Source organism: Carassius gibelio, chromosome A4 (genome assembly GCF_023724105.1).
Source record: "Carassius gibelio isolate Cgi1373 ecotype wild population from Czech Republic chromosome A4, carGib1.2-hapl.c, whole genome shotgun sequence".
In the NCBI taxonomy this organism is placed as follows: Eukaryota; Metazoa; Chordata; class Actinopteri; order Cypriniformes; family Cyprinidae; genus Carassius; species Carassius gibelio.
In genome coordinates this window covers 29,075,228-29,103,147 of record NC_068374.1, presented here as the reverse complement: position 1 = coordinate 29,103,147, position 27,920 = coordinate 29,075,228, and the positions used below count along the sequence as shown (strand labels likewise).

Here is a 27,920-nt window from a genome sequence, read left to right as displayed (position 1 = left end):
GCACGTGGCCCACATTAGGGGATTTGTTTAAAGCGCTTTTGAGTGTTTCATTGTCAGCGGAGAAAAACACAGAAGTACTTTGACTAATTAACTTGCATATGGGTGAATTTGTGGCTGTATGTTTATCGAATGCCTGTCTCCTTGGTATTTATGGAAACAATTTCAAGATAGCTTCGGCAATCGGCATGTAAGTTTAGGTTTTGTAATGTCTCGCAAATGCCTTTGGAAAACTTTAATGGGTTTAATGGGTTGTAATGTAGAACAGCAATTTACATCAGAAGAAGAGAGGGAACCCAGTTGTCAGATGCAAATCTTACACAGACTTTATTTTTCTTTTAATAGTTGATTTTTACACCACATACTGTACACACAAGCCACCGCAGTCCTTCTCAATAATGTACATCCTTTCTTCTAATTTACAAACATTTACAGTAGTCATAACATACTTTAACCTTCTTTAACTGTTAATTTCTTCTAAACCTACTTTCATTTTCCTTCTCAAAACAACACCTTGGTTTTTAAACCAGTGTATCAAACCTTTCTACTTCATGAAGACACTACGGAAATAAAAATAACAGCAAACCACTGCCAATGAATGGTTGCTAATAGTAGCGCCAGTCATCAAGTCCATCTAGTTGTCTCCAACTCTATTCCAAAGTTCCTTCTAAATCTCACATCAACATTTCTCAAGCCCTCATTCAACATTCAACTTTTCTTCTACCCAACAGTCCATTTCTACATCAACTTTCTGCTTTGACAAGCATGTACAAGCACTGGGTCCTCATGATAATACAGGCAGGACTCGACAAGTAAAGCTCCATGCAAGATGCTACATTGAAATATTCATCCATCATTTTCAGGGGTGGAAAACATACGGCTCAGGTTTGATTTTTTTGCATGAACAAAATAGCAAATTTTCCATTTGGACAGTTTAAAATCATATTGCTACAAAACAATTGTGTCCAGATAAATAATTACACAATCTGATTTAAATATAAAATGGAGCTGATAAAACACCTGTTTCATGGGAATGTACTTGTAAGACTTGCCTTCCAGTAGAGCTATGAATCAGTCTTTTACAAATTATTCATTGCTTTGGATATTTCAATCTTTTTTTTATCAGTGGGTATTCTCCCCTTCTAAAAGCTAAACACAGTGCTTATAATAAAAACAAAAAAGAGCTACAGTAAATATCTTATAAAAAAAAAAAAAAAAGTAAACTTTTTAAAATCACAAAAAACAAATCAATATTAATAAAATAAAAGTATTACCAAACTAACAGTAAACAAGACTAGATGTGTGATCTTGCGCTTTCACACAAATCAGCATGGTGATTAAAAGTGTGCGGGATGTGTCTTCAATCCCTTGAGATCCACACAGTCGCCTCACAAATACTGTCTTTCTGGTACTGGTGCGGCCCACGTGGACCTGGGAGGGTTTTCGGGGGAGGGACTGGTAATAGTAGCTGCCATTGTGGACAGTAACACAGAAACACTGCTGTAGAAACACACAGTCCATACACACACATAAATACAAGTCCTCCGCACGGTGCCACTCCATGTGCACCCTGGGATAGTTCTGTCTTTACACCATGGTCTCCTTCCTCTTACCCAATGAACAGATTGTACGCTTGTCCTTTTTGGATTTGTGGGGCTGGAAGTGGGTGGAAATTGAAGATGATGAAGAGGACGAGGAGAGGGTGGAGGTTACAGAGGGTGTGGGACTCGGGGGCTCCTCTGAGCTGGGGGAGGAAGGGGCGGAGGCCGCGGCCCGTGGACAGTTCTCATCGGTCTCTTCCATATGGATGATGGTGGATGAGTGCCGTTTGGTGCAAACGTCATTACTTGCAGGGGTGGACAAGGATTCGTCCTCGAGGAGTGGCGAATCTTTCTGGCTCGACATGGCAGTGCGGAGGCAGTTGAGCCATTGCTGCTTGTGGAAGACGTCATTGACCTGCAGTGTATGGGACTGACCCTGAGATGGGTCCTGGAAGCGTACCCGGAAGATGTTCTTGGCTAAAGAGAAAAAAGATATTCCAATGAGCAAACGGAAACAAAAAATGAATAAAGGAAAATGTGTGATCAGCTTGGTGTCGAGAATCATAAGCCTTACCTTTATCACCATTACTAAAAGCCCCTCGGAATGAGCCACCCACGCGGACGTCTCCGTCCTGCAGGTCTTCCAATACGAGATCCTGCACTGGGATTGGCTGGCGGTACACCTGGAAACAATGGCGATCATTCCGCGTCACAGGCCGGGTCAAGACCAGAACCTCCGTGAAGAGGAACACATGCAACTTCTATAAAGAGGGCAAAGGAAAAAGAGAGATCAGGTTATTGACATTTTGTTTCTGAATGTTGGACTGATTTGCAAGTATTAAAATGTTCTCTCCTGGTGCTCTCAATGATTCCCCTGTCATGTGTTTTAAAGACAAAAAGCAAAAAACTCACCGTGCCACTTTTGTTGCGAAGCTCCCCATGGCAAAGCAGGCTCTTGCACTGCTCTATGTGAGGGTCTTTCTGTCTGTCATCCAAATATTCCAGCTTATCGATATAGTATTGACACTCGGACTCTCCTTTCTTCATGTTTATGTCAGCCAACACGGCCTGAATGATGCTTATCTGGAGACAAGAAAGAAAGGCAGCATTAACACCAAATGTCACCTAAATGACTCCAGCTGAAAGCCTACGGTTGCTAGATTTGTGTTCGTACTTACCGCCTGCTCAAGGCTTGCTGTGTCTGGGTGATCTGGTGGTGTGTGTCTTAAAATCTCTTTCAGAAGAAGGGGGTATTTGACCAGTCGTGAGCGAGGGATGTCTAAGAAGCTCCACAAGTCAAGTTTCCTGCTGAAAGGTGACTCAAGGCAGCGCTGTAAGAAGTCCTGAACTCTTGGGTCCTGTTTCTTCTGGTCAAGCAAGGCTTTGGCGGCCAGCTGCTTACTGCAATATGCCCTGTACGCATTTAACCGTGGCAGCTGCGGAGGAAAGCGAGAGTTAGTCTTAACAATCTAATGATGCTCAACAGCTAATGTGTCTTTCATAATAATGAAAAGACTATAAAGAGAGAGAGAGATTTACCCAGTCCACAACAATCTTGCCGATCTGTCCCACTGTGCCATCTGGGCCAGTAGCCTTCGCCAACTGAGCGAGAAGATCTGATTGGGTAAAGAATAAGTTAGCACTATTTGTCATCATATATACTAAAATAAACAAGATATTGTGTACAATATTCACCTTCATGAAGAGGAATATAAGCATCCAAGTCTCCAAAGATGGCTGTCAACTCCTCCTCGGTCATGATGGAAAGTTTTAGCATTGGGTCATGGTAAGCCTGGACACAAAAAAATTAGAAAATGAGTAAATAACAGCAGCGTCTAATTTTACAGAGAGACATTTTTGGCTATAAATGGAGGAGGGAAGCGAGCCAACGTATCTGACTCAAAGCACAGCAAAAGAGCTTTTTTAGTCTGTTTGTTTTGAATGTTCTAGCAAAAAACATTGAAATGGACATACCTTTCGGGCTAATTTCAGGTCTTCAATCAGGTCATGTTCACCTCGAGACAGCTCAAAAATAGCCTGGAAAGACAAAAGGATCACATTCATAACCAATCATTTCTTTGGGATATTTTTAGTCAAGCCCCTACAAATCGGATTCCTCTGTTTGGTGGGAAATATTTGAGGGGCTCACAGTTTGCTGTAATGTCTGATTGCTAGCTCTAGCTGTGAATGAGAGGTGAAGGCTTGGTGAAGGCTTTGACTGGCCAGTCTGTGTTAGCACTGTACGTCTGACTCTGAGCCGGACTGTGTGCCAAGAACACACGGCAAAAAAAACCCAGCCAGACTGAGAGGAAGAACAGGGCGCTTTCCAAGCCCCAGGCCCTTTAGGTTTAATAAGTCACACAGCCCTGATTCAGTAGTGTCTGGCAGGGGGACTGAAAGTGGATTTAATAGTCTGGGTTTCTCAGTGCTGTCTGGATTCCATAGCTCCGACTGTACTCACCTCTTGTCTCTTAATCTCCTTGGAGGAAAAGGTTCCTTTCTGATGAACGTCCAGGGTCTCAGACCAGAGTGTGCTGTTGCGTCGCTTGGGTGGCGTAGGAGCCGCAGCCTTGCTGCAGGGTTTCTGCTGGGGCACGCCCGGAGACCGCCCGTCACCCCGAAACGAGGCCTGGAGGGTCTGGCCGAAGCGTCGGACGGCCCCACTCTTTACGGGAGAGATGAGGTTCGCCAGCGAGGTCACTCGGCCGAGAGGCCGCACACGCTTAGTACAAGGTTCCTATGAAACACAAGGATGGAAATAAACGTTAAAACTTAATCATCCCCCTACTGATCACGACAGATTCCTTAGTGCTTAATTAACTGCACAACTGCCAACACGAGAAGGCTAAAATCAAGAATAGAGCACAAGTTGCTGCTTCATGTAAACAGAGGCTATCGTAAGAGTCACTGTATACACACTCCACTGTTTGCGGGTGTGAAGGGGTGAAACGGAGGTCAGGATGATTGGTGTTTCCTGGGCGACAGACAGCTAGGCGGAAACTCCAGCCTCTGGAGTGAGCAGCTGTTATGCCAGTCATGTGAGATTGACCCCCTCAGCAATAAATAAATAAATAAATAAACATTATAAATACAAACACGAACAAAGACCTCTTTCTGACTGCGACCCTGGAGCCCAAGGTTTTAAGAGGTATGACTGGAATGTAGGAGACTCCAGTCAGCTGTCCCACTCTGATGACCCACACACTCAACATCATAGCCCAACTATAGCAAACAGGCCCCCTGATCAGGGTGGTTGTTCACTTAACGGAGATAAATTTGCTCTCTCAAGGAGAAGTTTAAGAGCTGTTGGTTGTGTGTATTTATGTGGGTCATATGGACCACCACGGGGAGTTACAGATTTGACCCAGGTCTTTAAACAAGGTGCACTCCACTCCCCTCTACCCTGCTGCTCTCCCTCCTTTCTTCTATTTAGAACTGTTTATGGCTTCTTGTTGAGGCAGGCCCTGTAGCCCTTGCGTGAGAGAGACCGGCACACCTGAAGCCCCTGGAAGAGGGGGAGGTGAGCAATCTCAAACCCTATATCCATAATGACTGGGGGGGGTGGGGGGGGTCAAAGCAAATGAGGTCTGAGACATTGATCCTACACTCTAGAAATCTGACTGAAAAATTCTCCTACCATTCCTGGAACAATGTGCGCTTTGTCATCAAAATAGTGTTTGCGTCTTTCAAACAGTTGGAACAAAAAGCACTATGTGCTTGCACTTTTTAAATATGCACATTTCAATAGATTTTCCAATACTGGATTGTTTCCCAGCTGCTGAAAGTATATACATATTAAAAGGATGTGTTGTTCTCATCTTGGCAAAGCAAAAACAAGGAACCATTCCACTGAACAGCGGAGACAGCTGCCGAGCAGATCTACAACCTCATTTTAGCAGGAACTGCAACTGTGGCCCAAGCCCAACTGGACTTGACCACCCAGATCCGCCTGCCCACCCTTCCTTTGCTGTAACATATGCAAGTAAACATGAAGACCACATCTGAACCTTCTCTACCGGTGGCCAAAAACACAAGATGTTGGGGAGATTGACCTAGAGGAAGCAGTCTGGCTAAAAATTGAATTCAAATGAGCACAGCAGTGCCTGTGTGAGCTGTCATAGGCTCAAAACAAATAATCAGTGTTGTTGTTGCCCATTGCACTCTTTCTGCTGTTTAGGGAAACCCTGCAATAATAAACACTCCGGCTCTCTCTCCCTTTTTAGAAATTGTAGATTATCTAGTGGAAAGAGCAACATGTAGGCAGATAGACAGACTGATGGTGTGGCTATGTCTGGTTGTGTTGAGTCTTGGGGACCCCCTGGCAGTTGAATTGGTAGAACATAGCAGGGGGAAGCCTCCCCCACAGGAACCAATGTTTTAGACTACTGCTGTTTAGAAATGTGCGAGTGTGTTTGCTTCAATTTATATTGGGGACAAAATTGTCACTAGAAGTTGGCTAAATTTGATAATACTTTCCATTAGAAATGCCCCCCAAAATAAAAGAAAACATAATGTTTTGTAATATGATGAGTAATATAATAATGTCTTTTTTATTCTTAACATGCAAAATATTTTATTTTATTGGTACATTAAATATTTTGTTATTATTAGCTGTCACTGAAAAGGATAAGTCTATGGTATTTGTTTTTACTGTTCTTTCCTCAAAATCCATATGATGGACGGATTCAATCTAATTTCTTGCTGACAAGCCATGCAAATGTCTACCTGGGAGTCAAACAAAATTTGTAATTAAAAAAAATGAATGAGGAGAACCAAATTGTATTTAAAAGAACTGTGCCTCAGCCTTGAGTCACAACGTCCTAAAAATCTCCTGATTCATTCATAATTTGCTACTTCTGCTTTCGCCTTCCCGACAACTAAAACATTTCTGTGGCCACTTCCGAATCCGAGGTGAAACCGCAAACAGGAACAGAATCCCGCTGAAAAGAGAAGTGCGATAAAGGCGTCTTTCTGGGTCTTAAATGCATTTCTAAATAATAAGAACAGTGCTCTAACACACATGAGCTAGGGGCTGTGATTGCTTTCAGACAGTTGGAATGTTCTTCATCTCTGCATGCTCTCACACATTTTTGCCACCACAATGACAAACCGACAAAGAGCATTTAAAAAAAAAAGTTAAAAGGTAAACCAGTAACTCTATGACTAAAGGTAAGAAGCCTTTAGCCTTGTTGATTTGCAGATCACTCACTCAAGTCTCACCCTTGAGAAACACACCTGTGCCTAACTTCTCGTACACACAGACAAGTGTGTGTACGAGATAACAACAGGGCAAGGTTCTGACTTCGCTGATAAAGACAGTGAATGGCACTCAAATGTTTTTATCAGGCAAGACGGGGAGCAAAGCAAACAAAAGGACAGGATTTGTGATTAATCGCCTTTGGGTCTTACCTCTAGTTCTTTGTAAGTCTGGTTCTGGTAGTCTATCTTCTGTAAAGTCCGTTTGATAGGTACCACACAAGGTTCATCGTAAGCCACCATTTCTTTCAATAAAATCCACTGGTTGGTTTCTGTTATTTCCAAGGGTCGGCAATAATCCACAAGTGATTCTTAAATAAATATATGATTTAACACAAGAGGTCTAAAACTGCCCCCACGCCAACTCGTGATTGTCCGCCTGAGCGGAGCTTTCTAAATACTAAACACACTCTCGGTGTGTGTGCTCTAATAATCTCTAACTTTGTTCTAGGGATGTGAGGGGTAGGGAGTGCTCATATATAGAGTTTTGAAAGGGGCGGAGTCAGTGTATAAACTCACCAATGACGGAGGAGGGGATATGTAAAAGAATCTGAAGAAACAAAGTCTGAGAAAACCTGGCTATCTCTGCAACCTCAAATCAACAAAGCAAGATTTAGTCTAGATGTTACCAAATCAGAAATGTATTAACAAAACATGTCACGGTCTATAAAGCAAGAGAGCTTCTAAACCTTACGTAAAATCTTGTTTATTAAATAATCATTTTCATAAACTAGTTTTCTCTCTCAAAAACCCTAATTTAAAAATATTGGACCTTAAATCAAACTAACCAAGCAAACCTCCCATATTCCCTAGTTTACATTTAAAGTTTTAAGATAAAATGAACAGTCCAGCTTTATGGTGAGTGATAGAAAGTCCGTTTCTATTTGCAATGTGGATTGGTTTATGTATGTCTGTGAGTTAAATGAAGGGTGTAAAGTACAGGCATACTTGCTTTGTTTTGATAGATCTGTCTGATGAGAAACTGAGCCATTATCACCCACTCATTAGCATGGGGGGGGTGATCAATTACAATATCAATCAGGGCTGAAGGAGCCACAGTGCACTGGTGGCTGTCTGTGTATTGGAGGTGTGATAAATCAAAAAGTTTCACTGGTCTGAACCAGAAACTGACTTGAATCCTGCTTAACAAAAGCTGCTTTCTCTATTTTTCCCAGCGTACACAAAACAGCACAGCCGTTGACTTCACATTTTGGTGACCAAAAAGCCACTAAGGGCATGTTCACTACAGACCCAAATCTTTTACTGCTACCTTCCCACACTGTCAGCAGAGGTGTTAACTTCAGCTGCGCAAATGGACTAGCATGATGCGTCAGCTTGTTTTGGGAGAGATTTGTGTTAAAAAGTGCGAAAGGGTTGGGGTGCGTGCTAAAGCAAATGAAGATGAACGATGTGCAGACTCGAAGCTCTCCCTCCTGTGTCAATACAAGAGTGTGAAACAGGACGTGCATTAGTGTGTTTAGATTAGGACGTCTTCCACTGCTCAGTGGACGGGTCAAAGAGAAGCAGGGTTATTTGATAATAAAGCTGCGTTCATTTACATGTTATATATATGTAATATATATATTATTCAAATTATTATACTACCTATTTTCACAACTGTATATGTATCAGTGTGTGTGTGTGCCTGTATGTACTTTTTTTCTGTCAAACTTATATAAAATTGCAGGTGTATACATTTTACAGTTGTATGTATGTGGATGTGTGTGTGTGTGTGTGTATATGAAATATTTAAGTTTACAAACTAAATAATTTGATAATTTAATAATGATTTAATTTAAACCCTAAATAATTTACATATGACTTATTATCAGATACACGGTGTAATAAATTGTACTACTATTCTGGACTACGTATTAAACTTTATTGCCATTACACACATTATTTCCTTCTTATGATAAATAATTTGTGTTGCTCATTTCTAAGTCTCTTTGGATACAAGTGCTAATAAAAAAAAATCAATAACAGGGTTCCCTTCTTTACTTTTCCCATGTGGACACACTTTCATACTGTTCTCTGTGTGTTTTGACGAGAGGTGTGTAAGGCAGATTGCATGAGAGCGCGGCTCAGCCTGCACCCCCTGCAGGCTAACACCTCAACACACATGACAGCTGGACATCTGGGTGTGAAGCACAAACACACCATCATACAAAAGTGACACACTCCATGCGGGCCATGTGTGAGCTTGCCTACTGGGGAAATGTGTGCTAGCTTGCTACAATCTGATAAACCTCTGCTGAATAGACAGCAAGCAGAAGTGTGAAGTGGATTGTGGTGCTGCCCCCTGGTGGATAATTAAATTCCACCAGGATGCATTATCTATACTTGTAAAGACTTTGATTATCAAAATAAAGAACACCATACGATAAAGCTTGCTAGACCATCTCTTCTGTCCAAGTTCTTTGAAAGTGTTCTGTTTCTCATCAGTGTGTGGGAAACGGTGTTTCACATGGTACCAAGTATTCCTGTCCCTTAACAAAGAAGTGGCTACAAGACAAGCCTGCACTGGGAATAGGCTGTAGTAGCATGTGACGTCTGCGTATGTAAGTGTACACCAACACAGGAACAGCAGCTGTTTTTCTCTGGAATCACTCTATCAATTGCGTCATGACCCATCCCTCATTTATTCATCTTCCGCTTCTGTGGAACCATTCTGGATCTTATCGGTCATTTTCCTCCACGATGCTTACAAACTGTAAATGCGATACCCATCATGTAAATGTAAATATGCCACACCAACATGACATTCCAAACCTGTATACATTTCATCTGTGGAGAAAAATAAGACATTTTGAAAAAAGTAGTTGATTTAAAAGCTATTGTATGGCTTCTGAAGACTTGGAATATAGCACGAAAATGAAATGCTCATATCGCTTTTCCACCAGGGCCTGTGCCAGAGCTGGAGCCCAAATGGGATCCAGGCTGTACTTTTCTACTTTAAAAATCCTGGTTCTGAATCAACCCCAAGACCTTGCTGGTCTTGACCAAGGGCACATATGTTTTCAGTAGGTGGAGCTTCCACTACAGACCGCAGTTTGAAAGGCACTATTTTTAAAAGCCGTCGGAGTTCAGGTAAATTAAGAACAATAATTCAATATGTAAGTTCAGCAGTGGGCAGCATAAGAGACAAACGTCACATGTTTGTGATGATATTATAACATTCACACATACTGTTCAAATTGGGATCTGTAATATATTCTAATGTTTTAAAAGAAGTATCTTCTACTCTGCAACTCATTAATTTAGGTTAAATTGAGCTTTTGTTGGAATAATGTCTGCTAGAACGTTAAAAAAAGTATTAAGTGTTAAGTAAATATTTTTAAATTGTTTTGTTATAGACTTTTTTTATTAGAAAGCAGGACAAAATAGTAAAAAAAAAACATTTTTGAAATTTAACTTATGCAAAAAAAAAAGGCAAAATAGATCTACATGGGGGAAAGATGTTAAAAACCGTGTTCAGTATTCTAGTGTTTCATTTTGTTTGGCTTTAGCCAAGAATTTTAATTTCGGTGCATAGAACGGTCAAATTTAAGGCCATAAAGTCTGAAATACCTTAAAAGGAATAAAGTCTTAATTCAAGAGTTCTGGATTTGGGGACAGAAAGATAAGAATGGATGATTAGGGATTATGTGATGATTAAGCATAAAAAGGCTATGATTTCATTGAGTACATAAGAACACTACACATTTCAAAGTCAAAATGCAGCGTGGGTGTTTTTATATGAATGTATCTCTGAAGGGAACAGGTTCTCTTCAGAAAGGTTTTGATGGCATTTTCATTTAGACTTTTCTATAATGCCTGATAATGTAGCATTTGTGATAGCAGTGCGTCTTTCGTGTACAGCCGTTACCGGTAGGCTTGCTGCGCTAGACGGTGCTGACTGTGTACCGTTGTTAAGCCACAACACCGGTTATGTCAATTGCCCACCACGGCACTGACCACACTGTCATTTAGATTTTTTTATAGTGATAAAAAACATTAATTTATCCAGTGAGGAGAGTGAGTCGAGCTGACTGACAAGAAGCGTGAGATGAGACAGAAAAGATGATGGTGGAGGATTTAGTTTGGATTCTGAAAAGCCTGTTTTCTGTTTTTGTTCAGACCAATGCGAAAATGGACCATGTTTTATGCAGAAAACACATACAGTTGTAAATTTTTAAAATATAAAAGATTCATAAAATATAAAATGTTTTAAATTAATATAATTATTTATAATTTTTGTTTTGTGAAAACCTTTTATCTGAACTGAAAATGTCCTTCTATGGTTTAATGTTCCCAGACATTCCCTACCCCATTCATATGGCATTAATTTAATTTATGGAGAACTCAAAAGGTGTCATAAATGTCAGTTCCTGACAGTCATTTGCAACATCCTCTTATAAATACAGAGAATGAAACTGAAACACAAAATCAGTCACAATGTGACTTGCAGTAAAAGTTTTTTTTTTTGTCGTCAGTTTTTTCAGTACAGTGCGTTCGCTAAATGTGTGGAACCATAATTTGCTTAAGTAATTTTTTATTTTGGTGTGACAACAAAACTCTCAAACATCTACAAAAAAATAAATAAAAAAATAAACAATAAAATCACATACATCCTAATCTCAAGTATATTTAACTACAATTGAGTCAATGCACCCTCAACGGAAGAGGTTGCCACCAAACAGAGCAGGTAACTAATAACACACCCCTCGGTCCAGACACATCCCACCCACGTACAGCCGCTTTCCTTTTCATTCTCACAGACTTGAACAATATATCGCAATCTGATCAGACTTCAAGCTACGCAAGTTAAATTAGTCATGGAGTAAGACCCACTTTTTGTAAACCACTTTTTTTTTTTTTTTTTTTTTTTAAGTAGGCTACTGAAGTAGATTGACTTAGAATCCCCCATTTTACTGTCATGCTGAGTGAATATCGTAAAGAATTCCACTCTAAACAGTGATGAAACACAACCAATTAATACATGTTAACCAGGAGTCACTCTCATTTATAAATTGCAACTTCTTCTGATAAAATCAACATGCATGTACAGTAGATGTTGAGCGGCTATAGCCCCTTTCACACTGCCATTCCGGCAAATACAGGGGTAAAGTGTTCCTGTAATTGTTCCCTGGTCGCTAGATTTGGCACTTTCACACTGCCAGTGATGACCCGAGATATGTGCGTGCTTTCACACACATCCCTTGAAGATCCCGTAACGACACGTGACATCAGTGAGTGACGTGTAATGTACGAGTCGACAACGCTTGGCACGTTATACTTTAACTGAAGCAAGCAAACGATCTCGGCGTCAGCGCGGAAAGTGAGGAGCTAACTGATCTCTGCTTCATTACAGTTTGCACATGTTTTCGTCGGGAATGTTGATCTTCCTTCAAAACAGTCGGTAAAAGAGTCGCGCGATAACGCATCACTTCGATACGGAATTAGATCTGGCTTTTGTTCACACAGCGCTCGTTCCGGATCGATTACCGCAATGTTACTAGGTCCCCGACCTGGATTCGATCCGGTAATCAATTCCGGGACGTGGTTGCTTTCACACAGAAGGCGACCAGGCAATGTTACGGGTCCGACGTGCAGTGTGAAAGGGGCTTATGTGATGGATTTGGCTATATTACTCTTTTGTCTCATGCAGTGCACTGCCTGGGTCTGAGTAACAGATTATTTAAATAACACTGGTATTGCGTTATTTAAAAAATTTCTATCATATGAAAAATATTTCCGTCATTTGTGATCAACCGGTATACCGCCCAGCACTAGTAATAAACCTCAGCTTTTTTCCATTCCTAAAGGCATAAAGGCTCTAGTGAATCAGAGCTCTCTCATCTTGAAAGCGCAAGACTGATGAAAGTCATTTCAGGTATATTGTTCTGTCCTGTCTGTCAAATTACAGAAGATCTGGGTGTGCTCGGTGAGACTTCTTAATAAACCGTAAAAAACACTGGGTTGCTATGGAGGTGTACTTATAAGTTAACTGTTCCCTTTCAGATGGAGAAAAGTATAAAACAGTGGTTTTCAACCTGTGGTCCGCGGCGTGGTATTGCAGGTGGGCCGCCAATTATTTTTGGTTCATTTCCAGTCCATTTTAGGGCTGTGCGATTAAAAGAAAACGTCCTAAAATCACGATTTGAGCGTGCGCATATGCCTAACTCCAGGTTCACACACTGTCTGTGATGCGCCTTTTTTCTGAGCCAATGTTGACGGATCAGAGCGTTCTCACTGCGGTAAAAGGCTAGAAATAAAAACGTGCGAAAATAATTCATGTCTAACACATGAGCATAGAGTGAATTTGTTAGTGAACAGGATGCAGTTTAAGTGAGAGGAGACACGTTTTAAGTGTGCACACTCTCTCCTCGCAAAGCAGCGTGTATCTGAGCAAGCACGACCGGTTTTGTCACAGAGCAAAGGAAATCTGCTGCGAACAGAGAGATTCGCACTCGTGCATTATTTTAATGTGCTTTCGTGTTATATTTATGCGCTCTCACTGCTGACCGCATACACATACTGTATACACACTGCAAACACCTGAGGCACCGCTACAATTAATGAGCTCTATGAACAATGCATGGCAAAAAAGAAAAAAAAAGTCCCTGTATACAGGATTTTTTTTTTTTTTTTTTTTTTTTTTTGCCACAAGTCTATAATTTTTTTACATCTTCACTATAGTGATAATTTTGACTTATGTCTGTTCTAGAGATGTTACAACTTTTTGATAAAACTCTGATTGGTTTTCTTTTGGAAATATGTTTCAAATTAATCCTGAATGCATTTATGACTAAAAGCACAATTGCAAAATTGATTAAAAAAAATCGCGATAGTTTTTTTTTTTTTTTGTCCATATCGCACAGCCCTAGTTTATTCAATAAATATAGTTTAAAATCTAGCTTCTGAGTACTAAGTTATTAACCCAACAATAGCGGGGTCAGTTAATTTTTTTGAAGTGGGCCGCGCAAACATATGTGTTTGGTTGTGTGGGCCGCGAGTTGAAAAAGGTCGGGAACCACTGGTATAAAAAATAAAACAGAAAAGTCGAGATCAGTGCAGAGTCAAATTACAAAACTTGTTAGTTTACACAGCAGCGCATATTAATTAAGTCCTTACTGAAATGAGGATAATTGCTGACAGTAATCTTGGGAAGTTTATGGGTTTGAAAGAAATAATCTTTCGGATTTATCAGTGGAAAGATTTTCTAGGATTAAATTCCTCAAGGTTAAAAGGCTTTGATTTCTGCCACAAACAAGTGATTTCATCTAGGATTCTTGTGCAAAATGGCTTTGATTTTGCTGTCAGATATGGCAGAGGGAAGCTTATTTTTAATTTAGGTCTTTCTTGGTGTTGTTATTATGGGACTTTTGATGTTGTTTTGGGACATGCTGAGGACAGACTGACTTCAGGGAGTAATTTAAAAAGCAAGACCTCTTGATTTGTGTATTTTGAAAGATCTGTTGCGCCAAATCTGCCCTTGCAAAACCCATGCTGTTTTGCTAGTTTTCTTACCTTGAAGTCAAAGCTGCATAGACTGACTGCATCTGCATCGTCCTTCTCTCTGCGCTTGCGTTTCTGCAAAAAGAAAACAGCCTATAAGAATCTGTTGCACAATACACATTTTACTAAAAGGGGAGACTTGCAAAGAATACAAAAACTTTTTGGCTCTGAGAGGGGAACCAAGGAAGACATTCTTTTTTCAACTTCTACGGTTTCCTTTAGTTTCCTGAAGAATATGCAAAGTGCTACCTCAAAAGCTGGCATTATTATTACAATAGCTCCTATAGCTTATTTTTTATACAATAAAAATAAAACATACTTTAAAAAGCTTTGGACAAACTATGCAAAAAAAAAAAAAAATGCATTGTTTATAGGGGTGTGCCGGTTTCAGAATTGGTGATGACGGTTATGACGTGAGTCAAATGTGATGGTTCATAACATAACCGTCGGGGGGGGGCCGGATAGCGTGTTTCATTTTGTTTCATATTGTCTCGCCACCATGCTAGTGGATCTGCCGTAGAGTCAATTGGTTGATCTTGGAGATAGCGGGTTAACTCCGTGTCAGCGCGCGCTCTGATCGGTAAAGGGGCAGAGATTTCAGACCTCCGTTTATTAAGGAGATCTGTCACAAAACTCATCATCCGCGCCAAAGTTTTTTGAGCAAATTTCAAAGCCGCACCCGCCCGCCATCCGCTGATTGTTTTGCCGTCTATGCTTTGCTGATGCGAGCCGCAAAAAAAAAAAAAAAAGCCATTGTCTGTTCTGGAAAGGATGCAGCAAAAATATTTAATGCTAGAGTATGAGGCATAGGCCTACGCTGAGTTTCATTTACAATGAGATGCGCTCTAGTTCACAGTGCAATGCAAGTGAACGCGGCACGCTGGTGCTTCCATGTCACGGTTATCATTTTCTGCTATATTTGCTTTTTATTTATTAAAATACATGCAATTGGTTGATGAAACATCTATTAAAATTAAAATAAAATTTGTTCAAAACGAAATTCGTTTTTAAGAAAGGTTTTCTACAAAGCAAAATTTAATGAAGTGGTAAATATCATGTCTGACGATTTACAAAACTTCATTAAGTGGTAAAAACCATGTCTCCAGATATATTGCGCATCTGATGATCCTATCTAAAAAATGAAAATAATTTTTGATAAAAAATGTTTGTAAAAAATATTTTAGTGACACGGTTTTGGCGGTTATAAAGTTCTAATGACGGTGTTCAACTATAACCGCCGGTCTCACGGTTATATACTAACCGTCACACCCCTAATTGTTTATAGTCAAAAAGCACCTGATGGAGTTTGAACTTCACATTAAACTGCTCGTTTTATACAAACGCCAGCACAGACATGCATGTTCGGCCAAAAATTACCCTGAACTCTTGCACCTGTGGATGGGGAGCTGCGTGGAACATTACAAAAAATGCCATGCACACCGCCATGCAAAATGAGTTTGCATGCAATCAAAGTGAACTTCCAGCAACACCACGATGACGTCACATTTTTTGATATACTCACAATGTAGAGGGCGGCGCTTTGTTATCGCCCTAATGCTGTTTTAACTGGACTTTTCCCAAAACCACTTTACAAAATCACTCAATAAAGGCCATTTAAGACCGTTTAGTTGGTAGCAAAGTTATAGCTTAATGAACCTCGAAAGAGCCCTTTGTTCTCCTTTAAGGTGAAAGCAATTTGTAAAGTCATGTGATCAAAACCAAACACCCTACAGCCAGTTCACCTAGAGTTTCATTGAAGCAATGAGTAGATAAGGCTAATTTAACATCATACCCATTCATGGCAAACAAGTTGGCAAACACACTAAAACAATAAATGACAAGCTGTCATTTAGCAAATCCCCATTCACAGACAATGGGGGATAATTAATCTAGACCCTCATTGGAGGGTTTTAGTTGATTGCTGGCCAATCAGAAGCTGAGCTACTGAGTGAATCACAGATTACTCATGGTGTTTGGTTTTGAATGTTTTAATGGATAACGGAGATAAGTGGCTGCTTTTGTGTGTTATCTGAGAATGCAGAAAGGCTAATGGTCTGTAAGATTACAAGTGGCACTGATATTGCTAGTGTATTTTGATAAAAAAAGTGTGTAAAGTAAAAAATTAGGTCAACATCAGAAAGAATTAAAAAGTAAAACTAAAGATTCAAAATAAGAAGAAAGAAAACTGAGATCAACAGAGAAAAGGTCAAAGTGATAGACAGACCATGTATTTTGGCTCCAAACTGCATGTTCCTGATGGACAAACCATAGATGTTACTGCAAATAATTTATGAGACCAAGCAGCTGCCAGCACAAAAAAACATGAAATTATTATTATTACAACAAACCCAATCAAAGTTTTTTGGACACTCAGGGGTCAGTAAGATCTAGGATGAAGAGTTTGTGCACATGATAACAAAGACGTGGTTTGCATACTGTGATTTTGAAAGGTCTGGACAAAAATGTATATGCATGAAGCCCATTTTTTACAGAAAGAGCACTGATTACCAATCAATGAGGGGAAAACGTCGAAAAAGCAAAAAAAAAAAAAAAAAAAATTAATGGAAAGAGGCATTATGAAATGGTGTTTGCAACCCATTTAACTTCTGTAATGTAACATTTTCCAAGTAAAACTGGATATTTGATTAGAGGAAAAAAGCAGACCTCCAATCATTTTAACTGGGTGTGAACAGTGGACTCATGATGTTTGGTAGAAAGGTGTTGAAAAATTAGAGAGCCTGATGCTAGCAAAAAATAAAATAAAAAGTTGTTTCAGAGAAGAAAAGGAAATCTTTAAAGTTGAGCAAGGCACTGAACCCACAGGCACTGGAGCAAATAGCTGCCCACTGCTCCGGGTGTGTATTCACAGTGTGTGTGTTCCCTACTCAATGCTGTGTTTGTGCGCACTTGGGTTAAATGCAGAGCAACAGTTCCAAATATGGGTTACCATACTTGGCAAATGTCACGACTTTAACTTTCATCAATTGTTCAGGCAGTCTCATCAACTTCATTAAAGCTGCAGTCGGTAACTTTTGACGCTCTAGCGGTTAATAAACAGAACTGCTTGCGTCTTGCGGAAGAACATCGTGGCCGGATCTACTTCTCTCTGTTTATGTCTATGAAGAATCACAAAGGTACTGGGTTACTCCGCCGCGGTATCCCCGAAGCAATCTAAAATAGTCTGAATATAAACACTTATTATAGGTGCACCCTAGTGATTCAGGACAGGCTAAAAACACTGTTTGGAAATGGATTCATGGTGTACTCGCTTATTACATACATTTTTCTACATTTTGAACACAAACAAAGTTACGGACCGCAGCTCTGATTGGTTGTTTCTTACCGGGAGCGATGTATTTCTGTAAATGGCAATAGGACCACTGGGAGGAGCCAGAGGAGCTCGATTTTTTTTCACAGATCATCTGTCTCATATTCTACTGTCAGGACATAATGACAGGTTTAACAAATATGTAAAAAATATATTTTTACAAAAGTTACCTACTGCAGCTTTAAGCATGTCAACGTTACAAAAAAAGACTTAATAGCATGGTTTTCATTTTCTATAAGAAAGTCTCAAGCTGCTTCCTGTGTCTTCTGCAATCAATCTGACTCATATTGTAACAGTAATACAGAAACTACAGAAGAAAAACCACCAATGTTTTGTGTGAATGCCAAAACATCAAATCGCTTTCATAAGAACCATGTTAGTTTCCTTATGATTAAGTGAAATGCATCAAAGGATTAGTTCCGGAATAAAAATTTCCTGATACTTTACCAACCCCTCATGTCATCCAATATGTTCATGTCTTCCTGTTTTCAGTCAAAGAAATAATATTTTTGAGGAAAACATTTCCAGGATTTTTCTCCATATAATGGACTTCAATGGTGGCCAACGGGTTGAAGGTCCAAATTGCCGTTTCAAAGGGCTCTACACAATCCCAGAAGAGGAACAGGGTCTTATTCAGCAAAACAATCAGTCATTTTCAAAAAAAAAAAAACTATGCAAGTCTTTCACTAGCTCCATGAAACTCATCCACAAACTCACACATTACGTAAACACATTGGAAAGGTCATGTGTGGTTAAAATTAAAACATTAAGACTGCGATTTTGGACCTTCAACCGTTGGCTACCATTTAAGACCATTATATGGAGAAAAATCCTGGAATCCTAGAAAGACATGAACATCTTGGATGGCATGAGGGTGAGAAAATTATCATAATTTTTATTCTGGAAGTGAACTGTTCCTTTAATACTTAATTTAATTAATTAAACCTGTTTCACACCACAAGCTTGAGCAGAGTAACAGCAGTGGCTCCAAAATAGGGTTGTGCCGATAGACGATAGTATCGTTTATCGACGTAAGCAGATGTGTCTGTCGATAGTCAAGACAATATTATACTACATCTCCTATTAATGTATTAAATTATAATAACTTATTATAAAAAAAATATTAGACTGCCTATTATAATTCGGCTATCAAACTGCCCAGCTATTTCACTTCAGCACCGCATTTCACACATACACATGCATGCACGCACAAATGAGGATTAGAGCCTGTAGTCGTTGAAGTTGTAATGTTTCATTAAATCCATGAAATGAAAGAGATAGAAAACGAGGAGTTGGTGTCCCAATCATTTAATGACAGGTACACAGCAACATGCTCTTCTCATTTATAAGAGATCAACTCTTTCTTGATGTTACAAATAAAGTAAAGCCAAAATAAAACAAGGTGGCAGAGCAAACTTATCATCCATAGTGGTTCTTACGTAGTCCTTCTCTTAAAGACTGATCACTTAACTTATAACGCACACTATGTGGTGATGACGTAGTAGGACTATGTGAGAACCACTATGGATGATAAGTTCACTCTGCCGCCTTGTTATTATTTTCATGCACACCGCACTATAATGTGATGTAAAATACATAGTTTTGGCCGTTACAAAGTCTCCATCCACAAACAGACGTACATCGTCTGCAGATATAAGGCGTTTCATTGCATTTTAACAAGTAATCTGAACAGCCTATATATGTGCAGTATTTTAAACCAACCCTCACTGAGTTTAAAGCCACAGTTATGATAGAATGCATCTCATTTTTGTTTCTGTGGCGGTGTGTCGTTCTCATCATGAGGCACGGTCCGGTGCGTTGTATGGGTGATGACTCGGTTAATTTCAACTTTAGTCAATATATGAACTTACCTGTTTTGAATAGCCTACTTTATATTTAAGGTGTTTGTTTATGTCCAATTATTAGTGTTAAACTGTTGGACTAAATCTACTATTAATTTTCACAGTTTTTGCAGAACATTTAGACCAATAATTTCCGTGCACAAATACAGCGAATATCGGATCGATGCATCACTAAATTTGACTCTTCATTTTCTTTTCTGACATACTCCAATTCTTGTTAAAACACACTAGACATGCTTATTCTGTGCACTTTTAGCACTTTTTGTGTGAAATCATATTTATTTTGTTCATGAAAAGTGTTGTCACTTTAATTGAGCATGAGTGGCTCGACAAATATAGACTAGCCGCCAAAACAATGGCTTCAGTACTGCTCATGTGACGCTCCTGGTGTGAATGCACTCGTTGGTTAATTTGGACAGCGGAAAAATACACGCTGCTCACACACCACCCAAGCTTGCAGTGTAAAACCAGCCTTGTAGACATAACAAAAACCTTTAAATTATCTAACAAAAATATACATGTTAGAAGACGATGAAACCAGATATTTGAACATGTCTGAGAAAGGTTTTTTCAAGGCGTCTTTGCATGTTGGCACAACAAGCTATCAAAATTTAATCCGGTAGTATCACAGAGGTCTGCAGGCTGCTTCCTGTGAATCCATCTGTTGTTACATAACCTTGTTCACCCTGCAGCTAGGCAGACAGCCTTAACCAGAAGAACTACTTCCACATTAAAGACATAGATTTTATGCTTTCATGTTCCAGGAGTCTGAGAGGGAATAAGAGATATAAATACTCTCTCACCTCGGCAGGGTGTTGAAGGTGAGATAATGGTGCTCGAGCTGGAAGCCTAATGAGGCCCATATGCCCGCTAGATAAGTTAATGTGCATGTATTCATGAAAAAAATTACATATCAAAGGAACATTCTGGCACAGGATAAAGCGGTCCATCGTCTTTCCAGCCTTTCCACCCCCAGTTTTCCTACTGATGAGAGATGGATTGCGTTTTGCTTGGCCTTCATAAACTTTGGAATGCTCTAATCGGGCTCTATTCTCTCAAACTAGTTTGCATTTAATGCTCAACTGATTCAGTGGGAATAAGGACTTTAGTTTTGTGGAAATTTGTGTTGGGAGAGAGATGCTTGGGAATTGGGAGGCAACTTGTGCATCAGCTGAACCAGAGGCATGCGATGCCATGAGAGGATTGAGATGTCATCAGTTGGCAACAATGTCCTGGTTAAGTGGAAAACTATTTCTGCAAAAATAATCATAAAGGGCAAGGGAAAAGTACACTTGCGAACTTGTGCAAAGGAAAAGGATGGGAGGTTTTTTAAAAAGTTACCTTATGGGTGTAGTATTAGTTTCTGAGGCATGAAAACCGGTGAACTGTAGCAAAGCACCATTGAGGCTACAGCATTCACGTCATTTAATATACAAGAGGTCACCTGTTGTGCGTCCAATTTTTTTAACCAAATATAAAAACTAAAATACTGAATGCTGATTAAGAAACATTTTATTGAATGTGTGTTGATTGTGTTGTTTGGACTCTAGAACTATGCAGTTATTGCCTTTAATTTCTCACGGTTACAGGTAATCTTTTAATTTAAGGCCAGTTCTCTGTAGTTTCAATCCAATAAAAAAAAAAAAAAAAAAAAAAAACTAAATGCTGATGTCTGTATCATCTATGTTTGTACTGAATGTAGGCTACTTACTGTGCAGTTACTGTCATTAATTTCAGATGGTCATGGTTATTGTTTTCAATAGCCAAAAGCCAGTTTGGCCTATTAAATACCAAATAAACATCTTGTTTATGCACACTTTCTTTCTTTCTTGTTTGTTGCTTAAAGATAATACTAGTAAAAAAAATGGAAATCGGGGAAAATCTAGCGACCCGGGAACAATTAACGTGACACATTACCAGTGTATTTTCCGGATTCGCAGTGTGAAAGGGGCTTATGTAGGTTATGCTATACATCCTACAGCTAATGTGTTTGAATAAGGATTATAGTGATGTTATCATAGCAACATGCTAAAGTCAAACTCTACTTGAAATCAATCAGGAGTCAATTCTTCCTTTTGATTCAATGGAGAGGTGCTATGAAGACTGTTTCAAATCACTTATTCAATAACATATGTTACCTTAGTAGCTAGCTGCCTATATTGAGTGGACAGCAAGGTGGCTAGGAACAGAGCTACCGAGTGTTTCGTATGCTTGAAAGAGTCATATGGATGTCATAAGCTACTCACCAGAGTGAAGTCCCACTGAGGTCCAGGTGTCAGGAAGACAAAAGAACTTCCTCGTCTCAAAGACGGCCTACAGCAAGAAAAACACGACATAAGATTCTCAAAGCAATTATATTTCTAAAGCCATTTGAATAAAACTAAACAAAACAAAAAAAAACATGAAACCCCCTCTTCATACAGAAACCCAGACAAATACAAAGCATTCAACCAGACCTAGACTTCTGGTTGTGCAGCAATGATGTAGACTCTGCAGAAAAACTCAAACTAACTCCATTAGTATGTCCATAACCTAACAATGTCAGTGTGTCCACAAGAAGAGCCTGTAAATGTAAAGACACATCCTGTACGTACCACACACCAAGCCTGGTGTAGCTCTGTCTCCCGTAACACTGCATCATGGTCTGCAGGACCGATACAGAGAGAGCGTCACTTAGCCCCAATCTCTCTAACTCACACCAAGATGCTTAGTTTCTGCTGTCTTTTAGCCACGTGCCGTTTCCTTTAGTCTCTATCCATCATGTCCTCTTTTACTCATGAATGCACTGCCCCTCATTGTTGGTTGGGCCCTTATTTGGGGACTGGTGACAACAGGCTCAGCGAGGTCATGTTTGTAAAGATACCCGGGGTTCCTTTTTGAGAAGAGCCACTTCTTTTTTTCAGACATTGTAATGGGACAGCCGCCCCACCAAATCTCTTATAAAAAGCCATTAAAAAATTCTAAGATAATCTTCAGAACTAGGATTAAATCATCATTAACGGAGTTAATTAGTATTGCTTTCGGGTTGTTCATTTTTAGATGAATTACCCTCGAGTGTATGTCAGCAAATGTTATTCTCTGCCTCTCAAATCACTCCAAAATGAGTTTTGTTTGCTGATGTAATCAAGGCCATATGGGTCAAAAAAAATTTTAACAGCACAATACATACACTATCATATGGCTATTGGCCATATAAATACACGACTTTGAAAAGTCTCTTACGCTCAGAAATAAAGTAAAAACAGTAATATTGTAAAACCCTATTGCAGCTTAAAACAACAGTTTTCTATTTTAATACTGTATATGTAGTTTTATCTCTGATGACAAAGCTGGATTTTCAGCAGTCATTCCTCCAGTCTTATTGTCACATGATTATTCAGAAATCATAGTAATATGCTGATTTGGCGCTGCCCAATATTTCTCTGGAAACTGTGATAAATTAAGTCTTTACTGTATCTGATTAATGTAATGAGTCATTGCTAAATAAAAGTATTACTTTATTTAAAAAAAGTTTTTAACTGATTCCAAACTTTTGAACAGAAGTGTAAATACATATATACATTGGAATTTTCAACTCAATATTTATTTAAATGAAATATTACTTTTTTTAATCAGAAATATTTAATATTGAATAAATCTATTAGCAGGGAAAGCAGTCCTGAATGCATGAGGATGAGTCTGGGTCTGCTAGCCTCCATAACAGAAGTGTTTTATATTAAAAGCAAACTTCTTTAAAATGAATCACCACTAAAACACATTTATTCTCTGGTTGCCATCTAACATGGGGTCTGGCAGAGGTGTGGGCACTTGTATGTTTGGGCAAATTTCCCACCGGCATCTCCCATCTCTCTCTTTCCATCAGTTGTCTGTTTATTATTTCTTGCAAAGGAGTGCAGATGACAGAAGAATTCAAAGACGGTCTGTGCGTTTGAGAGAATAAGTAATTACAGTAAAATCCCACCGAGAAAGAATGTTTCTGGGAAGTGAGAAGCTGGTTCTCAGAAAGACTTCAAGTGTGACTCATTCAACTAAGACGTGTTTTACAACTGAATTATGTCTGAAGCCATAGGGGGTACAGGTGGAATGCAATGTAAAAATGCAGCGGGCACAATATTGATCCTGTGTGAGATATTATCTGAGCAGACAGGGCTGCAAGTGTGTTAACAGAGTACAGACTCTATATCAGTGTCCACTAGAAAAAGACTTTACTGTGGGTGGGCTCGTCTGCTAAAGACAGCAGGGGCCTAAATATGTAGAACAAATGACGCTGTCAATAGCATGACGGAGTGTCCTCCGTTCCATGCTGCCCAGCTGAGTAATAGGTCATAGTTACAAGAAGTAGACAGCATATTTATTTTATACGGATAAAAACAAACCTGGCTATGACTGGGACAAAACATAATGTACTTAGCAGACGACTAGTAGCAGCGCACCAATTTTGGGACATGCTGTCACTGCATAAAACACCATAAAACCTCTTGTCACTCACTGTTTTTGTATGTAAATATTAGCTAATTTCATTACCCTAAAATTCATAATATAATTTCTTTTTTCTCGCCCATTTTTTTTCAACAGTAAATCTTCCAAAGACAGCATCACAACAACTCCAATAATAGTCCAAAAATTATTAAAAACTAATATTGAAAAATATTTACATTTTAAACAACTGTTTTCTATTTTAATACTATAAAATGTAATGTCTTTTCTGTCACTTTTAAGCAATTTTATGCACTTTGGCTGAATAAAGTTATTAAATTACTTTAAAAAAAATCGCTAAATTCAAACTTTTTAATTATAGTGTAGTATTTATGATTTACTATTTAGATATAATCCTTTCTAATCTGTCATACTTAGGCCAGACAGCATGCGTGAATACAAACAGTCTTGTTAAAAGAAAAAAAAAAAAAACTAAATTATTGTGCTAATGACCTCAAGGCAGAATAAATCAAACCCATGACCTGTAGCCATATTGTGTAAAATTCCTACAGCAGATTTCCCCAAGCCTGAAGGCCCTAAGCAATAATCAAACACACCTGATTCCACTCATCAGCTCCGATGCCTGAAACAGGTGTATCAGAAAAGAGAAGCATCCTCAATGTGTGCTGTTTGGGAGCTTCAGGAACTGAGCAGGGATCCTGCGAGTGTGTATTGCTTCCCAAACATGTCTGGAATGCCGAGGTGTTGTCTGAAACGCCGGACATCGGCATGACAAATATGGACCAAATAGCACACACACCCTGTGATGGTTACATCAACACAAACACCAGTCTCTCACCGGCAATGTAGCAGACGACATAAATAGACCAAGAATGAGGCCTGACCTGTTCTAAAAAATCTACAGGACATTACATCACTATGCTACCACCACTGAGTGTCAGCTGATTCAATACAAATCTGGGAACATGTAAGATGCTCCTTTGTGTTCGCAGGGGGACGTCGTTGTTGTGCTGGTTGTTTTGATGTGTGAAAATTCATATAAACACAATTGTACTTTGTGTACCGTTTTCTGAATCTTGGACATCCTAAGAAGTCGCAATGTACTAGACGAACCGATATTTAGTTTTTAAGTGGACGGGCAATGTTGGTTTCAGGTGTTTCGCTATCTTCAGTCATTGAGAAGGCAATCCCACTGACGTTAAGGTGGGAAAACATTAAAGGGGACTCAGGTTAAGCGAAGTAGGTTTGGTTTCACTGTGCTTCACGTAGTAAACAAAGGAGAGGCCTTGGAGGAATGCTATGTCACTTACTCATCCAGATCACTTCAAAAGCTCTCTTTGTTGTGGTCTTCACTGTCAAATATGAGACATCATATATGAGGAACCTCTAGAAGGCCATGCAAAGGGCTTGAGTGTCAAAATGGTGCGGAAAACAGATAATCTGAAATCGGATAACAGTTGCCTTAACACCTATGACGTCCTGCTATGTGCAAAGCGGTGACGTTGTGCTCTTATCTGAACTATATCTGGTTTTCAGTGCGTATATGATTGTAAATGGGTTATTGTAGAATAAATCCTTGGGGATTACTGGACCAAACAAGCCCAAAAACAAGACATTTAATAAAAAGGCTATTTTGCTTTTCCGTGAAACACTACGTCAAAACCTATGGTGGGATATTCAAGTCACAAGCTTTTTTTTGGCTCACAGTTCAAGTATTAAAGAGATAGTTCACCAAAAATGAAAGATCTGTCATCATTTACCCACCAACTGTTTGATTACCAGCAATCTTCAAAATATCTTATTTTTATGGTCAACATAAGAAACAACACGTACAGGTTTGGAAAGACATGAAGGTGAGTAAATGATGACAGAACTTTCATTTTTGGGTCAACTATCCTTTTAAGGCCCACTCACACCAAGCACTATAAAGATAAATAGATTAGAGTCCTAGTTATTATAAGTGCAAGCTGCAGTTCCATCATCTGCCAATATAAATGCTCACGCACTTTTTTTAAGCAAGATGGATTCTAAATAGCTGTCAGTGTTTTTATCATTCATCATCTGAAAAAAAAAAAAATGCTTTGAATAACTTCAAGTTTCTCATATTGTTTATGTGTGCTATTCTTGAAAATCAGAATTGAAAAACGTAATAAAAGAACAAATCATGCAGCTTCTTGTAAAGAGATGCGATTACATTTAAACGATGACCTTTAAAATAAAGCACTTACATCAGAGTAACTGCCTACTACTTTCTCAACTCTTTATAAAGCGTTCCCTTGAAAGATATCCAATTCAATGCACACTTTGTGTTTGAACACTTCTTTGTGAACATTCCGTATGATTCTGCTTTGTCTATTTACAGTGTGACGTCACTCTCAAGCTGGCGCTGTAGATGTGTATTGTGTGGGATGCTTTGGTAAGAATTTATTTAAACATGGTTATACTTCCTGAAAGCCATAGACGCAGACCAGTTTATAATATGTGAGAAAGGGCTCTTTTTGACCTCGGCCACCAAGCAACTGTCTCAAAACATCCAAATAACATGTCATGTCACTTTCGTCACTCTTCCAGGACAAATGATACACAGTAAAGCATTTGCATCATAGTAGCACTCAAGTTTTCTGAAAGAATTTAAAAATAAAGTTTCCATGGCATTTTTGTTGGGTTTTTTTATGGTATAAGAGGCAAATGGGGAGAAGGCTTGGCATGAAAGAAAACCAGACCCTCTGCCAAAATAAACTGTTGTTTTTTTGGCCAGTGATAAAAGCACATTTGATGCTCTCTGGCTTCTCGTGAAATATATTGTTTATATTTGGCATGATCTATTTATATGTGGTACACATTATCAGATGTCCTCTTGGTTTAATTTTGTTAAAATGGCTATACAAAAAGATTTAGACTGTGCCAGTCCATCCATTCATTCTAACCTTTTAATTAAAAAGATGAAGATCAAAATTAAAGTCTTAGAATACAATAAGGTTTTGCATGATTTTATTTGATCTACTTTGTATGTTTTGTAAAACATCTTTAGCCCTGAAGCTGCTAAAATGAATGTTATTACAAAGCTGATCAAAGGAACATGTCGATTTGAAACATTGCCAATTTATGAGCTGAACTTTTCTCATGTTGTGGCTTGAACGCCGCTCTCATTTAGTGTCATAGATCGCCATCGTGTGGTTGGATTAAACATTGCAGTAATAACAAACTCCCCTACTTGTCATGCTCTGTTTTCATTAGTCGACATATTGCGGAAGTTTTGCTCAGTTTGAAAAAAACAACAACCTCATACATCCATACTCACCCGTTTAGATGCATGCTACAGAATAACTCATTAGATGTGGTTTATAATATCTAGATAAAACAACTTCAATGCATTTTTGGATCAAAAAGAGTGGCCACTGGTTACGCAGGGATACGAGAACCACAATAATTCCTAGCTATAAAATAATAATAAAAAACAACAACAAATACAAAGTGTGTGATAGGCTCTTCCTGACCGTTTGAAATTGTGTTCTGGGGACGCGTCGAGATCCGCCACCGAAGACTTTCTCTTGTTCCTCCTCGGTCTTTCGTTCACCGCCTGGGCCACCGGTAAATTTACTGAAGATCCGTCTGTTTCCTCCATTTGAAAATGTGGACCTGGAATGCGCTACTGTAAATGGTGTATACAAAACGTAATACAATTAAAATTAGCTATTTTAGGGGGCGAATTGAAAGTGGGAAGTTCGCGATATTCAACGGATAGGACGGATTTTGAATATGGTGGAAATCAGAAGTCGTAGCCAATCAGGAGCGGGCAAGGGGGGGAGGATTGCTAGAGGGCGAAAAGGGAGGGATTTAAGGCGACTAGTGACGAAACACTTGCGCGCCGGGTGTCTCGTGCTGTTTATTATGTAAAATAACAGAAAAGTTTTTTAATTTTCTTTTAATTTCCTCATTTTTGTATTCAAATGTATCCAAGTAATGTATTTTGTATCCAAATGTTTTATTACATGTGAG

The 27,920-nt window shown here is 39.1% G+C and overlaps 1 protein-coding gene across 2 annotated transcripts; it reads right to left on the bottom strand.

Moving 5' to 3' along the window:
• Nucleotides 1-297: 297 nt before the first annotated feature.
• LOC127976214 (neuroepithelial cell-transforming gene 1 protein) lies at nt 298-27,706 on the bottom strand. Of its 2 annotated transcripts, XM_052580491.1 has the most exons (11): nt 27,419-27,706; nt 21,731-21,797; nt 14,307-14,369; nt 4,000-4,275; nt 3,513-3,575; nt 3,234-3,330; nt 3,078-3,154; nt 2,717-2,974; nt 2,451-2,621; nt 2,113-2,299; nt 298-2,015 (listed from the first exon to the last, which is right to left on the bottom strand). In XM_052580491.1, the coding sequence occupies exons 1-11, from the start codon at nt 27,544-27,546 to the stop codon at nt 1,585-1,587; spliced, it is 1,818 nt and encodes a 605-aa protein (XP_052436451.1). In that variant the 5' UTR covers nt 27,547-27,706; the 3' UTR covers nt 298-1,584. The 2 variants fall into 2 exon arrangements, with proteins under 2 accessions (XP_052436451.1, XP_052436460.1); XM_052580500.1 differs by lacking the exons at nt 14,307-14,369; nt 21,731-21,797; nt 27,419-27,706 and adding an exon at nt 6,948-7,520.
• Nucleotides 27,707-27,920: the final 214 nt, after the last annotated feature.